Source organism: Musa acuminata, chromosome BXJ1-9, assembly GCF_036884655.1.
Source record: "Musa acuminata AAA Group cultivar baxijiao chromosome BXJ1-9, Cavendish_Baxijiao_AAA, whole genome shotgun sequence".
NCBI classification, from domain to species: Eukaryota; Viridiplantae; Streptophyta; class Magnoliopsida; order Zingiberales; family Musaceae; genus Musa; species Musa acuminata.
This window is the reverse complement of record NC_088335.1, coordinates 11,422,435-11,439,057: the sequence shown is the minus strand read 5'-3', so window position 1 is coordinate 11,439,057 and position 16,623 is coordinate 11,422,435. Positions and strand designations below refer to the sequence as shown.

General features: G+C 36.4%; 2 protein-coding genes across 7 annotated transcripts in view; both read right to left on the bottom strand.

The window, feature by feature from the left end:
* Window positions 1-4,947: 4,947 nt before the first annotated feature.
* LOC135593216 (pathogenesis-related protein 1-like) lies at window positions 4,948-5,798 on the bottom strand. The gene is made up of 2 exons (XM_065083091.1): window positions 5,570-5,798; window positions 4,948-5,489 (listed from the first exon to the last, which is right to left on the bottom strand). The coding sequence occupies exons 1-2, from the start codon at window positions 5,751-5,753 to the stop codon at window positions 5,191-5,193; spliced, it is 483 nt and encodes a 160-aa protein (XP_064939163.1). The 5' UTR covers window positions 5,754-5,798; the 3' UTR covers window positions 4,948-5,190.
* A 2,178-nt stretch (window positions 5,799-7,976) lies between these two features.
* LOC135593215 (phospholipase D zeta 1-like) overlaps window positions 7,977-16,623 on the bottom strand; it is a 35,688-nt gene continuing 27,041 nt past the window's right edge. For 5 of the 6 annotated variants that reach the window (XM_065083085.1, XM_065083086.1, XM_065083088.1 and 2 more), the window contains 7 exons: window positions 14,017-14,163; window positions 13,753-13,950; window positions 11,428-11,529; window positions 9,972-10,103; window positions 9,350-9,415; window positions 8,646-8,707; window positions 7,977-8,557 (listed from right to left, as the gene is read on the bottom strand). In XM_065083085.1, the coding sequence (XP_064939157.1) occupies window positions 8,311-8,557; window positions 8,646-8,707; window positions 9,350-9,415; window positions 9,972-10,103; window positions 11,428-11,529; window positions 13,753-13,950; window positions 14,017-14,163 (954 nt within the window). In that variant the 3' untranslated portion in view covers window positions 7,977-8,310. The remainder of the gene's footprint in view (window positions 8,558-8,645; window positions 8,708-9,349; window positions 9,416-9,971; window positions 10,104-11,427; window positions 11,530-13,752; window positions 13,951-14,016; window positions 14,164-16,623) is intronic. The other variant, XM_065083087.1, reaches the window with a different exon arrangement.

Sequence of the window (16,623 nt, the reverse complement as noted above, 5' to 3'; positions counted from 1 at the left end):
TACATTTGGGGTAGATATAATGCTGGCCGGGCTTTCTAGATTCGATTCTTTAATTGCCTTCTATGATTGTAACTAAGTGTAAGATGACTCCTCTCCGTAAGCACACAAGTAAAAGAATACAGAATGAATTGGATCAGCTCGCTAACAACTAGACGCATGAACAAGTGGTAGATTCCCAGAAGCCCTTTATGGAGTTGAGTTCGCAGTTTAAGACTTATATGATTCTCAACAAGCAGCAGGAACAAGCAACGGTGAGCTAACGAGAGAGGGGAAAGGAGTTGTGGAAAATAGAAGATCAATTGGGTGGGTAGCCTAAAACTTGACTTCTGCTAACGGAGTTCTTTGTTGAAAGTGACGTTCGAGCAAAGGTCTCTGTCTGTTAAGGAAGTGAGTTGCGGTAAGGAGTTCGCCTGAGTTCCATAAGCTGTTTTGCACGCTAATACAGACGGGGTGGGGTGCAAATCTTAGTTATTAAAGAGTCAAGGTTACTCATTTCTATTGTAGGTGCACTTGATATGATTTAGAGGAGAAGCAGTGAGGAGTATTAGCTCTTTTTGTAGTTGCAAGAGAGATCAATTCATTCTTTACTTGTGCCTAACCTAACGGAAAGATGGTTTCCATTCCTGCGAGTGATGGTTCCGCTAACGAGGGAGTTGGAGCAACAAGTCAGGATTTTCTTTCTGCATAATAAGGATCATAACCAGAAACAGGAGCAAGTAAGTCAGCAGTGCCAAAGTCAGACGAAGCGGAATCCGTTTCATAAGCTTGATCTACAGAATCCGCTGGAGCAGGAAAGTATCTAGGTGTTGTCGACGAAGGCAGGAAGGAAATCTAGGGGTGTAGTTCCGGAAGTCGCCAATAGAGAAATCCGTTCGAGAATCAACAGTAAGAAAATAATCCGCAGTACAGAGAGTATAGAGTGTAGAGTTATAGGATTAACTAGCATCCTCCTCTGGGCATCGATTAGATAGATGTGTAAAAGAGCGTATTCGTAGCAAACAACCTATTCCACTATATGCAACATATTACGTAACAATAACAGCGCAAATATAGTAAACATGGGCATCTTCGATTTCCTGGTATTCCTAGTATTCCTAACAAAGGGGCTACACGGCCAGAAAGAAATCCTTAAAACAACCCGAGGCAATTTGGATTGTGACAGCGAAGTTTCGCCCTGAGCAATGAAGATAGGGAACTTGCCCATTACAACAGCATGAAACCGAAAGCATACGCTTTGTTCTTACGAAGACTCACCGGGAAGTATGGTTTGCAAGGAGGTATACTGGCAGAGCAGGAAGATAGGCGTCGTGGGAAGCGGCTATAACTTCTTCTCCTTCGTAGCAGGTAAGGCTATTATTGATAAGGCTAGTATAATACCTTATTGAAGCGGATAAAGCTCAATGAAGATTCTCAACTCATGGTAGCTCAGGAGTCAGAAAAGATTCTCAAAACCGTACGTATGCGTGTTAGACTATTGGTATTCCCTTCTATGGTATTGGTATTAAAGAAATGATCTTATTCTATACTAGGGCTTCCTCAGGGGTAATCAATCTTTTGACTTACTTATCTATGTATATATAATCTTTTGACTTACTTATATAAATGTATATAGTAGTGTGCCAAAGGGTACAACTCCTCCATGCAATGCAAAGGGTCAAACTCTTCGGTTCTTTCCTTTTACTGTCAAAATATATCCCTTGTAGCTCTTAATGCCATTAATCTTTCTGTAGCCGTAGGAGATTTAAGATGGAATGCTTGGGTTACGTCTTTCTATGAAGTAAAAAGGTGCGACAAGACTGTTTCCTCTCGGGGGCTATAGGAGAAGGAATTAATTCCTGTCTAAAGCATAGTCTCAGGGAGGCACTCATGAACTGAGGGAGAAGGTGCGTAGCCGCTGTTATGTTAGGAAAAAGACGCTAGTGAACTCGGTTTTTTTAAGAGGTATTTGGATTTTGGACATTTCTTTCATGATGCGAACCTCGTACGTAATAGAAGAAAAAGATATTACTTAGTGTTGAGATTTGATTCATAGTTATCTAGGTAGTTACAGAGTGATTTTAATAACTACCTCAATCATGATCTAGTAGTTATAGGATGATTTCAATAACTACTACAATCATGATCTAGTAGTTATAAGGTAGTTACAACTAGGTCTTATAAATAAGATCATAGTTCATGAAGCAAGGATATATTGTAAGTGTTCTTGTCAATACTATATCAGTTTTCTTGGGTCAGAAATGATTCTTTTTACTTGTATCGTAGTATAAGCCAAAAGGATTTCATAAGCGATAAGATCAGACTCGGCGTAACGTCTTCGTCTTGATTGAAACCAACATGGTTAGCTCCAACGAGCACAAGCAAATATAGTTGCATTATCCGAAGTATGTATTTAGCTTGGAAAGAATCCTCTAAGACCGGAACCTTTCTTGCTAAACGTCCTCATTGGCCATTTGATCCATTTGACCAACCCAACTCTAAAAGATTGGACCAAGCTTCGAAGAAAAAAGAGAGGAAGCGAAGCTTAAGCTACTTTAACCTCTGGAGGCAACTGATTCATGAAATAACAATACGTCCTAAATACATCGGCTCGGCATCAGCTCCATCGTCACATCGCTTACCTTAACTTCATATTATATATATATATATATATATATATATATATATATATATATATATATATATATATATATATATATATATATATATATATATATATATATATATATATATATTCAGAAACAAAATCATGTTTATGCTTGATGCCACCTTCTTGAGTTATGAGTTAAGCCCTTACCGACGGATAATGGTATGCATATTGCTATGAGCATTCAAAAACAAGATAAATCAAGCTTAGTATTTAATGATAATTTTTAACGGTAGCAAAAGATGTATATAATCATTGATCCTAAATAGTTAAGAATTACAATTTTATTGTTGTTATTATTGTTTGCATTAAATGACAACCACCCCAAATACTATGGTTTGTTATTATTGTTGTATTATGATTCCATAATACTACAAGTGAAATACTATTGATAGTCTAGAATTAAGTTCTAGTGGTAAATTGCTAAGCATAGAGTTCGTCCTTTTCTTCAATTTCTTAAGTAAATTTCAATCAGAATGGGTTAGTGGTTCCTCTTATCCTTAAACAACTATCATAATTTTTTTTTTTTTTTAATTTAACCTAAGTAGAGTCCTCAAAAACATAAATCAAACCATGTGGGGAAAGTCCAATACGTCTAAAATGAGACTTGCTTGAGACATGGAGGTTAGAAAAATTAATCTTCCTTAAGCCTAACTCGAAGTTGAGGGGTCAGCGTCGACCTCCCCCCTTGCTTAGGGCTAAGAGATCGATGCTGACCATGATGGAGGGATTGGGCATCGACTCCCTTTCCACCTGAGGGGGCTAGGTTGAGCGCCATCGCCTGAGACAGGTGGGTCGGGCTCCGACCTCCTCTATTGATCATGAAGGAATGGCTGGAAGTGAACCCCCTTCCTACTCAAGTAGCGACCAAGGTGGAGGGGTAGGGCACCGACCCCCATTTGCCCAAGGTGGGTTAGTTGGCATGCATCGATCGTCTCGCTTCTTGAGGCGAGAAGGATACGTTCTTAGTCCTTTTTTTTTAATGTGCCCAAAGGTACATTGGTCGGAACCCTTGCTCACCTTCAAAGAAATGATCAAAGAAGTACAAGACTAATATGTCATATAGACCAAATGTCGTGCTTCAAGACCCTTTGCCAAAGAGCCACCGAAGCACACTTTCAAGAAGGGACAAATTATATGGAGGATAGTATCGACCAACCACCATCCGATATATGCCCTCCACGTGTCGGTTAGGTTGGAAAGAGATAAAAGTTATCCTTCATCGGTCTAGAATGGACATTGATCTAAGACAAGTGGTTGTGAACTACTTCTGTCGTTCTCTTATTGATTATGTAGACAAAAGGTCAAATTGAGGTTGTTAGAGGTAATTAAGAGTTGCCTCTTCGAAGAATATTCTATAGAATATATCATTCCTTTGCTATCATGTATAAAAGCTTACTTCTAGTATAGTAAAGAGATTACCTTTTACTATCAACAATTATATTTATCTATTTCGAGTTATCAACTTAAACCTCGAAGGGATCAGCTTAAGAAATCTTTCCCGACCTTGATCTTCAAGCAGATAGCACATCGGATAATCCTACACATGTGGATTTTAACTACATCGGTCTAACTCAAACGACAACAATATCTTCCCAAAACACACACACATAACTCATTTAATATATATTTTGAATGTATCAATTAGTTTAATTGATAAAATAAAAAAAATACTCCATATGTAAAGTAAAAATAAATTGAGTGATTTAAAAAAAAAATTTATTATAATTCCACATTTACTTATATTATCCTATATATTCTTATTTTTTATTATATGTTCAAGCTATTCTTAGGTGCATGCATATACGAGCCTGCAGGTACATATGTAATTATCAACATCTTCATGTAGGTGTAGGTGTAGGTGTATAAAAGAAAAGAATAATTAGGTATTCTCTTTAGGTAGGAAAATAAAAGAAAAGATTTTTTTACGAAAAATAAAAGGATAATTCTCCCACTCGCTGAGAAATCTAGACTTGTTAAATATGGGAGTTTCCGGATAAAGCCATAAGAAATGTAACGTAAAACCCAACCATTAAACGATTATTTGAATAGAATAAATTTCAATGTCAAAATTATTAATATATATTTTTTTTTGTAAGGAAAGGATAATAACAGCGAAAGATAATTTTAAATTATTGTACCAATGTCAGTGGGAGAATGACAGTCAAAAGATGAATGTTTAGCGGTAAAGGTGGTGGTAATGCATGATTTGAATAAGCTTTGCAATGGTCATGTAACACTAGTGGATAAGCTTTTGACCATTTATGGTCTTTTAATGGAACAAACAACTCAGTCAAACTCCATTGAAATGCAACATACAATACAATATAGAATGCAACCCAAATTTGACCATATGCTCAGTTGACTTGCTTGTGACTAGAGATGCGCAAAACGCACCAAACCCAGAGAGAGAGAGAGAGAGAGAGAGAGATTGTTTATTGGCTCGCAATCGATTATTGTTTAGGAGACAAGGAAAGCACACTGATGCAACTTATGCAGAGAACACGAAGGAAATCTCACGCAAACTCGATAGATGCTCGATCGATCTACACATAGGCATCAGGATTGGCGACGAGGTAAGCTTCTGCGGCCTTGATGATTCCCGTCACAGTCTCCTTAGACCTCACTATCTCGCTCTGGTCGTCCTCAACTCCAGGCAGGAGTTTGTAGGTGGTCACCACCTTCAGCACACATCCTCCGCCGGAGGCCGGCTCGAACTTGAAATGGCTCGTCGCTATCTCCAGCTTCGTCCCGATGTGGCCTCCTTCGAAGAGGGTCTGCTTGCACTCGAACTTGTCAACGTCCACAAAGTCCAGCCGCTCCTTCACGTAGCCGAATGGTAGTGCTGCAGTCAATACGATAACGTACGTGTCACCATGCATGTACCGTACCGTGTCAGTCAAGCTTTCTCGTAGTGGGTCGTACCTGGTGAGAAGTTGAGCTGCCTTACGGACCCAACAGAGCCGTCGCCTTCGAGGACGGCGCCGCTGACGACGATCTCCGGCACGACCTTAGGAGCCAAGGAGTGCCAGTCGAGGGCGGCGGCCCTGAACAGTCGAGATGCCTCGACGGAGGACTCGATCTCGAGCGTCCAAGAGCCGGAAGCCATGGGTGAAGCTTCTTGAGGTGAGTTGTGAGTTGTGGTGGAAGACGATGAGGTCCGGGTGGGGCTTTATAGGAGGAAGAAGGCTTTCGCGGTTGGTGGCTGAGTCACACGCACAGTGGGAGTGGTTGCACGTCAATGTTGTGCAGCGCTCTTAGGGTCATTTTTTGACCAAGTTTATTAGTTTAAAATAGCCCAATTGACAATTTATGTGTGTTTACAAGTATGAAAGTAGCCGTCTCACATGTTTATTATTTCGGTAGGTGTTGACCGAGATGGAATGCATGTACAAATATGTCATCCATCGTTAAAGTATCTTAAAGATGGGCACAATAAATAATTTTATACACCGAAAGAATGAGAGTTGATAAAAAAATATTTTTATTTATGAACAATTAGATATTGATGATATATATATATATATATGAATAATCAGATATTTTTATACCTAAAGATAAAATAATCGATAAAATAATTAATGTTAGTGATGAGAGAGAGAGAGAGAGAGAGAGAGAGAGAGAGAGAGAGAGAAATAATAGGAAAAGATTTTAATAAAAAAAATATAAATAAAAAATTAAGATGATATATTATTGTCTTGAGAGGGCATTAAAGCAAACTCACTTCTCTATCACAAAGTAATAATTTTAGGAGGTGGGATTGTCAATCAGGTCGGACCGTTTCAGATTGTGGTCTAAACCATCAATCCAAAGCAAAGGTCATAATGAATCAGCAGCATGCAGAACCAACTTGTGTTGTTTATTCTTGTCATTGTTCCTTATCGTCTTAGGTGTAGAGAGCATTTCTCTCCTTAATGAAAGGTCGAGATTTGCTCACCATCGATCATGTATAACTTGTGAATTGGGTTTGTTGATTCCTTCCAACTTAAGTGGACTCTCGTTTTTGTCTTCTCGTCGAGTTGGGTTTCTAAAACTTGTCTATTCCTTTCTTCTTTAGAGTTTGGAGGAAGACATCATAGCTTGAGAGAGCGGTGGAGCAGTGGAAAAAGGAATAATGCTCGTTTATCACTTCATGCAGACCGGCGAAAACAAAATCTAATAGATCCTTTACGTGGATAACTCAACTATTAATAATTATAATACTTGATGGTTCATTGTATATTTTTATAATCAGCATAACTATTTTGTGATGATGAGTATAAATCTGTCAGATTATCTTTATTCACTCACGAATCCGAAAAGATAAAATCGTATGTTCGAATAATTTCTTACAAGCCTACAGAATCATGTCAATAATAATCAAACATAGACTTATCATATGAATTAACTTTTTACTCATCTTGAATGGTTATCGAGCATCTTATAAAAAAGATCACATGTGCTCCTTATATTTTTCTTAAGTAACTTAAGTTGACGGTCAAACTTGATTAATTTAAGCATCCAACGATGAACTTATAACATGCTCAAACACTAGATCTGGATTCATTTTAAACCTTAGACACATCAAACAAGTCTATAGTGATGATAATACAAATAAGAAATGAAAATACTATAAAGTCCACACTATCTTTCTAACCTATTCCATTTCCCCTTTAAAATCAAAATGACATGGAATTACGGTATATCTATAAAGAAAAGGGGAAATTAGTAATATAAGTCCGTAAGGATGGAACAAAAACTCATATAAAATAATAATGAGTAATGCCTTAGAATGTTGTTCCGATATCAATCAGAATCATGCTACGACTAAAGTATCCACCAAGAGAAACATGCCAGTTTAAAAAGTTTAAAACGACAATCAGAACGAAGAAACCAAAGATAAAAGTTTAAAAAAAGGAAGCAAAGGCTTATAAACATCCCATAAACATCATCATGTACAAGTATGATCACTTATAACAGGAAAATATAAGAAAATTTGAGATCAAAATATGTTTCTAAACCATCCTAATAGAAACAAAATGAAACTAATGCGGAAACAAAACTTGTTACCTCATGCCATTGTTTTTTTATACAAACAGTAAATAATGAAGACCGAATTTGAGCCTAGGACCTTTGTCATAATCAGTTTTAGTTTTTACTATCGATTTCTGATGGTTATGCCTTATTATTGCCAAAGAACAAACCAAACATTATTGTGCTAGGGTCCAGAGTAGGCATTAGCTATTAGAAACGGCCTAATTTGCACAATGGTTCTGTTGCAAGGATGCTAGAAAGTCCGTAAAGGGAAACACGACTTGAATAGATCCAGAAACTGAGAGAAAGTTATCCATAATTGAACAAGAATAGAAAGAACTTTTTCCTATTTATAAGGAATTATTAAAAGAACTGTGCGAGAACATCCATCAATTTGATTTTGCCCCAATAACCCTTTCAGGCAATTATGCTTTTCAATATGACAACTTTACAAGTTACACCTAAAAAATACAAAATAGTTCTTGCAAAGAATGGTTGAATGGACAGATAGGCTTCTTGGAATACCAACTTTGTTCAAAAAGAATGGCTAAGCTTTCCTTATATTAGAATTTACAAGCAACAAGTGTTGTCATGCTGGCCTTGCTTTGAAGCATATCGTGGTGATAAAAAAAGATGGCATCAGATAAATAAGCCTAAAGAAAAACTAAAGGCCAGACATAGAACTCACCTTGACTGAAGGCAGGCCTCAAATCCTCATTGCACATGAATTTCAGGGGAAAAGAAACAAGGTGACCTCTCACCGACTCTAGCCTCTGTATTGGATCTGTGCCTTTGTGTTCTTTATGATTAGGATCCTTCTTCTCCGAAGAAATACCCAAATCAATAGTTGTGTACCCAAGTTTCTCCTTGAAGTAGTTGGTGCTTTCTCGAAATGTAGCTCTGGAAAAAATTGACATTGTTCAGAATGAGTGAAACGGACATTTGCAAAGAAACTAGGAAAATAAACAACAAGCTCAAGTTGTGATACCTGCAGTGGATAAGATCGTTAGGAACACACGAAAAGACTTCCTGGTAGATTATGGTATTTGTCTGCTAAGAGATAAAATCAAAAACTTAGAAGTGATGGATAGGGAAGCAAAAAGCACAATCAATTTATATTCTCAATCCAAGATATGAAAATTTTTTGATATAGGCTCTAAATGTTGATTTTGAGAAAAAAATTCATCTACATTGAAGAATAAACATGTGCAAGCCGAAACCTGATTTGTATTGACATGGATGTGATGGGTTGCCTTAAAGACCATAATTATGATCATATTTAAGTCACTGAAAATAGTACTTGGCTTTTGTATCAAGATGATTCTCAACATTCAACAATTCCATGCCCATTAAGGTCTGTCCATTGTAACTTCTAACTACTTCCTAGAAACATAGTAAGTTGAGCTCTATTGCTAGTTTGAATTTTATGTTGGTGTCTGAATGTGCTACAAAATTTGATCATTCATCATAACCATGATTGCATCACTAGGAGAATTTTGTACATGCACATATGTTCTACACAGAAAATTTATCCATCTAATTTTATTTTATTTTTTGGCATGTGCAGGAGAAGTTACAACCAATCTGATTGATTCTTTATGATGCAAAGACTTATGATGATAAACAAAGGGAGTCAAGATGAGTCTCGTAAAAGAAGAATAATTGCTTCATCAAGTCATTAAATTTTCACACCTCAGCTGTCGCCATCCAGATGTCCTTGTATGCTGCATTATTGATTGGATCCCTGATCTTACTGATCTGTAAGGGTTAAAATGAATTATATATCAAATATAGTAGAATATCCTAAACTTAACTAGCTATTTCTCTTTTGTTTTCCATTAACAAACTTAATGGTGTAAAGTCATCTTGCAACAGAAGCATCACTCGTACTAGAGTAAAGGAATTAATCTAACAGATAGTTTTATCTTTTAAGACTATGTGGATACAGGGGGCCTCTGCAAATTAACAGTGGCATGAGGAAACTGAGTAAAACAATATGAACAAACAAAGGAAAAGAAAAAACATGCAGAGATATCCACAAAGATAAAACCAAAGAATCTTATATTTCTAGCAATAAGTAAAGCTAAGAATGCTGGATTATTTAATATTATGCCATGGTTTCCATCCGGTATCTGACATAATGACCAAAAAATGAGCACATCACATGATTTTGGTTGCTAAACCATAGTTCTATTCAAATAGGAGCATTTAAACAGGGCTTGATCATCATGCCCAATGAATTAAAGTTACTAAATAACTGAAACTTCTTGAATCTGATAAAAGCATTGGAGTATTTAGTAAATCAACTACAAACCTCTCCAGCATGAAGACCTAGATGTTCCAACCACAGTGAGAGGCGAAGGCTAAGAGAAAACTTTCCAGCTTTCCAAGGCTTTCCATTCATGAATGAGTCAACATATTCTTTATCTTCTATAAGTATACCAATCTGAGTAAGCAAAAAAAGCAGGCTGATAGTCAAGGCAAGACAAATTTATGTCAAAGAAGCAAATACAATAGTCCACAGAAATGCTGCAATGTAAGAATCAATCCAGTAAAACTAGATGTTCAAACATGCCTTCTTTTCTGGCATACAAAACTTTCTCTAAATATGAAAATGATAAAGTCTAAGTAGAACCGTAGCTCTAGTGAATGGCAGTAATATTGACTTTTAATTTGCAATCACCATATCGCCCTTTTCGTAATAGGCACCTACTGTAATGTACAACAACAAGCTTCAATAGTGTAGGGAAATTTTCTGTAGTATACTGTTTTGTCTTTATGATAGGCTACAACTGTTAAAGTTTGAAATGTATCAACAATGTGTTGAAGTATTCCCTTTAGACTGAAATCCACTATGGAAGTTTAGCTTGCTGCACTCACACTGCTTCAGGAGATGGAGATTTATTATGAAAATGTAAGCAAATAGGCTAGTTTAATCTTCCAAAACACAATCACACATCCCAGATGAAAATCACCCCTTCAAGTACTATTTATTGGAGTAAACCTCATCTGCAGGATACGGATGCTTGAAATCAAGACTTGGTTCTTCCTATGTGCTATAGAAAACTGTAAATATGAGATAATTATAAGCTGCAAAAAAATGAAGCCATACAATTCTAATATGTATAACTATTATCATGAAACCATAAGTAGGGAAGCTAAACAATGTGCTTCACCACCTATGAAATGCCTCAAAAAATCCATATCTTCTCAGAGAGCACAGAGATGCAAATCTCTTAGGAGCACAACAAGAATGAGCTATACGTCCCACATATCTGGGGTCACATATGGATCTTTTCTTATCATTGAGCTCTACAAAAGGCAATGCCCTAGACAAACTGATCTATGCATATGGAATAAGAACATTAGCATTCATGGCTAGCAAGTAGCAAGTTTCCAATTACTAAAAGCGATACAATATGAAAATCCAAATATAAAATCATCAAAGTTGAAAAGAAGCATTTTAACAATTAATACTTCGGTTAGACATTCACACAGGGTCATGACAATTCCTTAACTTACCATGTAAAGGCCAAATAATTTTAAAAAATACAAATCATTTGTTATTTACTTGTCCAAAAAATGACTTATTCAAATCATCAAAATGTATAGGTTAGTAAGTGAAAATCTTTTATCAACATGGTATATGCATCACTTATATCTGTAAAGGAAAATGGCAATCCTTTTTGGAACACATGTTTGTTTTGCCTGCTTCATTCATTTTGTATTTTTATTAACATGAAGGAGGTAGAACAAAGTAGTAATTATACCTCTGAATCTCTTGAGCCTAACAAACTTCTATCATTTATGTTTGCTGAACCAATCAACACCTCACGATCATCAATTATCATCAATTTGCTATGCACATACACCTGAGAGAATAAAAAGCTATAAAAAAGGTACCTCATAACACTGTACATTTAGGAACAAGAAACTAAGAATTATGAAACAAATTGAGATCTAATATTAATAGTCAAAACTTGCAGTTATTTCTCTAATAGGAATACTGCTGCAGTACAATTTGGATGATTAATGACGACATATGGAAGAAGATTCTATGAAATTAATGCATCATAGTAGCAGTAGTACCTAGCAGATGGATATTTTAAGTTCACTAGAAATAGATCAGAGGGAATGCACTCTCAAAAGCCATGTGTCCATGTACACATGATTGCAGCAAATGCACAACTTCGGAACATGCAAACAGGTGATTTTCTTTGCACAAACTTGTCCATTGTTGTGTCTGCCTGATCTAATATCTAACCTTGTACCCAATCTGTATATAGCTGCATGGTTAACAGGTAGCATACCTAAGATACATATTGGTGACTAGAAAATAAATCAAGCTCTTTAGTCATAGCAGTTAATATCTAATGTTATATAACATTAGGGCTAGAAAATTGTTGTTTTTTCTAAGGCCTCTTATAATCTAATGTGTCATGTTTTTACAATATCAAGCATATTCCTTTCATGTCTCAATTATTTTAACCTGTCCCATCCTTGATTTTCTTTTTGTTATCCTGCCTTATTAGTTTTTGAATATGCACTCAAATCCATTTTAAAACATACATCTATGCAAAACTTTTTCTAAGGCTCATCAGTGTTTTTAAAAGTACTAGGTGCCAACAAGGTCTCAAAACACCTAAGGCGCTAAACGCCTACCTGAGTGAAGTGAGATGTTCTAGAATATTAAAATATAAAAATATATTATGATAGATAAATATGATTATAAAAATAATAATGCAACATCAAATTGAAAACATATAAAGTACAAAGTCATATTGTTCATCTTTTAATAACAAAAATGTCAAACAATAAAGTTTTACATCAAATCCAACAGGGATCCTTTCTCGAGTTTTTTTTGACAAATCTTCTAAATGATTTTGTACACTTGTCATTATTCCTAAAACCTTAATAATAGTTCTAAACAAGGTCCGCAATACCGTACCGTACCGGAGTTTCGACCTGGGCTCGGCACCGGTACGGTATGGTATACCGAGCGGTACACCCAGGTGTACCGCTCGGTATATTTAGGCGTGCCGAGCACTGTAGCAATGCTACAGTGCTACAGTGCTGCTACAGTGTCGGAATGGTAACAGATGGTCCGCGTACCGGAAGCCTGTCGGACCGGTACGTACCACCCGTACTGGGCGGTATGGTTCGGTACTGCAGACCATGGTTCTAAATAGGGATTAACAATGCCAAATAGGGACTAATAACAATTTTAAATAGGATTAACAGTTCTAAATAGGGATTAAAAGTTCTAAATAGGGGTTATCAGTTCTAATTAGGAATAATAGCATATTAACATTTTTAAATGACAACGGTATTAGCAACGAAAGAAGCTGTGGATGGCGACATAGAGGGTGGAGGAAGCTACAGACTTGCCCCTCGGTCGCGAAGGAAGCTGCACATGAAAACAATGACGGCAGAGGGAGCTATGCACGAAAGTAGCAGCGACGGAGGAAGATTCAAACCTATCTGTCAGCGGTGGAGGAAGTTGCACACAGAGGGAGCAATGATAGACTAGAGGTGGGTTGGGTGATGAGAGAGCCTGGGATTTACTAGGTCGGGGGCATTTTGGGGTTTATTGTTGGGCTTAGTTTGTTAGATTGAACCAACCAAGTTACCGTTAAATTAAACAGGAGTCCACAATCTAGTTCAACTCATGGAATTCAATCGGGCGCTCACCCGAGGCGCCCAGTGCCTGGGCTCAAGGAAGCGTCCAAGTGGCGCTTCAGTGAAGCGCGTCGCCTGGACCTTGTGTGAGGTGCTCGGGCCTCACCTCACCTCGCACGAGCACCTAGGCGAGCACCCAAGCACCTATTAAAAACACTGGGGCTCATGAGTAAAAACAAATTGCACATCTAATTGAATCATGTTTTCTTAACTATTTGTAGACTATTTTTAATATATTATGTACACTTTAGGACTAGATCAGTAAGAAGTTTAACTTCAAATTATATGCTAGAGAAAATTTATAGAGGGACAAAATATGCCTCCTAAGGTCCAAGATGAAAAGTTGTTCTAAGTTATAATCATATTGACATAGGAAAATAAAGTAAGAAAATTACAAATAATTTAATTGGCTTCACCTGATTGGTTACCAGAGGACCTCCATCAAAAAGTCTCCCATATGTTCGAAGGCCATAAAATGAAATAAAGTCATGTGCTCTAGGACCTATTGTATCATGAAGTTTTTGCAATATCGAGTTCGACCCTCTACAAATGGTTTGATACTGCCAATGCATTATTGCCCTCACAGATGCAGAACCACCATCATCAATGCCACCCTGTTGCTAAATATGTTCAGAAAAAGCACTAACAAAAAAATAAATAAGGTGCATTTTTAGTATTACCTGAAAACCAGGTAATAAGGGTAAAACGATAATAACCCTGAAACACTTCTTCTCTTTTTCTGCTCGAATGATTCGCTGGTATAATGCTTCTAGTACACGGTTTCTTATTGTATCATCTCCTGAAAGACCTGATATGAAGAATTGGTTCTGGAAAAGGCAGATAGATATTCAGAAATAATTTGGACATATATGAAACTTTGTTATATTTGATAATGTAATTATATCTTGAAACATTAAACAAATGATATTTAACACAAGATGCAGTTAAGAACTTAAATAAGCTTGAGTTGGAAGCATAAGCTTGAGTTGGAAGCTAAGACATGTCAGCAAAAAAACTATTCTCTTTCTAACCACAAAGTCACAAAAGTATAAATCACATAGCAAAAGGAACCCTCGTAACTGTTTATATAAAAAAATCCTAAACAGTCCATAAAGAAGAATAGAAAACTAAGCAGAGTTACTATGGGGTGGATTGCTTAATTTTAAAAGTGACTAAATTATTCTAGAAGAGTTCTATGTTAATATCATCATTGAAGGACCTGAACACATAGAAGATATCTTGGTAGCACATGGGCAATGGAAATAACCTATGGATGGGGAACAAAACAATCTACATCAATAGGTACAAAACTGTAACCAGGAAAGGACATGTCAAAACAATTCAAAAGCAAGAGGCAAAGTTGTTATACTTTGAAAACTAGAGCTGCAACAGAATCCTCTGTCCATATCAATAATAAATTAGTTTCTGGTTGATGGTTTGTTTGCATTTATGAATAAATATTCTAGCAATCTTGTCCAAACTAGATTGATATGGCTTCACAGGTATGCTTTCTCTAAATTTAAAGGTAAGTAGAACATAAAAGTCAAATATCTATGCTCAATAACAAAAAAAAATGTTTACTCCAATAGTTCTTATTGGAGACCATTTGATGTCAGTATTTATTGCCCTATTTAATAGAAACAATCAATTATGCAAGTGAAAAAGTCATAAGAGATCATTGAGATGGAAGTTTTTTTTTTTAAAGACCATATTCTAATTCATATCTTGATAATGAGAAGCTAGGGAGTAGCAGTGATCCTTGACTAAGGATCACTGCTAGTAAACTAAATCCCAAGTAGATACTATGCCATTGCCTATCATCATAAACAAATGTGATTGGTCTTTAGTAATTATAATCTAAATGGAATCACATAAATTCTGACCAATCTTAATCAACATAGCAAAATTCAACCAATTCCAATAATTTTGAGCCACAATTTGACCACTTGTGGACAATTCATAACCAACATTCCACTTCCATTAATTTGACTAATTTGGGTCAATCTTAGTGATAAATTTTGTGGATTCTAGACTTAGATTCCAATCTTCTAAACCTTGCTTTTTAGTTCATAAGCATTTAAAAAAGATTCATGGTAAATAGTTTATTCCAAGGTTCGTCTTACCGGTCCGTATCGATGTACCGACCAACTATCAGTACAGTACATACCGAGTTGTACCGAGCATACCGACGTATAGTATATGGGGGCGGACCAATGTACCACCCATACTAGTCCCCTGTTGGATTGGTACATACTGCTCGTATCGAGCGGTATGTCATGGTACGACAAACCATAGTTTGTTCCTTAGTAAAACCATGGGCCTTTGGTATTTGAGCCTTGATATGCCTATGGCATACAAACACGTTAGATGCACCTTTAGCAATTGCATATATCACATTAGTACATGTCTTTGATTATTTTACAGCTCAAACTTCAACAATATATTTATCGGCCAATCTTCAACTTATCATTTGAAAGTTTTGAAGTGCATCAAATTTCTTCCTTCCGCCATGTAAAGAAGGTCAGTCCTACTGCTCATTTTGCTAGCATGATAATGTTTCTAGAGACACAATGTCTTCTCCCATAAACTATACTGTAATTCCTTCATCAGCTTTGCTGACTTTCCTATGTCTCTCAAAATTTGAACCTTTGCTTGCCTATGTCTCTTTCAAAATTTGAACCTTTTGAGGCTCCTGCTGACCTTCATCAATGATTTTATTGTTTGTTTACCTCCTGCACTTTCCTCTTTCATTTATGTTTATAATCAGAAATAAATTGCAAATATGTCCTGTATGATGTAGTTACATTCTTTATGTTGCAACTAAAATCTTTAATTCTCTTCCTATTATCTACTATTGCTTTTTATCATTCTAAATCATGAGGCTGCAGGCAACCCAGAGAAACTAAAGGTTAAGCTGTTTGAACTTGATGCACTTTTATCATGTGTTGCATGTCAGAGCTTGTTAAATTCATTAACAGTGAGCAAGGTAATTCCATTTTTTTCAATCTCTTCATATAGCTCCCAGTTCTTTGCATGAACAATGATCATTAGGAGAAGTTCTCATCGTAAGTCCAGATAACAGAACCTTCAACAGATTTTATAGATTACTCAGAACATTTACTTCCTCACATACTCTTGGTTAATCATAACTCATTAAACATTTCTTATCCCAAATTAACTCATATGACCAATCAAAAAGCTAATGATTGGACTAGTCTCACTCCAATCAATGCTTATGAGAAGCTTCATAATGTCATCTGCCACAAGCCCATACACAGTTGCATATG

Excerpts from the sequence above, each read along its gene's own strand:
- LOC135593216 (XM_065083091.1), bottom strand. The coding sequence starts at position 5,753 with ATGGCTTCCGGCTCTTGGACGCTCGAGATCGAGTCCTCCGTCGAGGCA. Across the intron at positions 5,490-5,569 it reads GCAGCTCAACTTCTCACCAG|CACTACCATTCGGCTACGTG; the intron begins GTACGACCCACT and ends TATTGACTGCAG.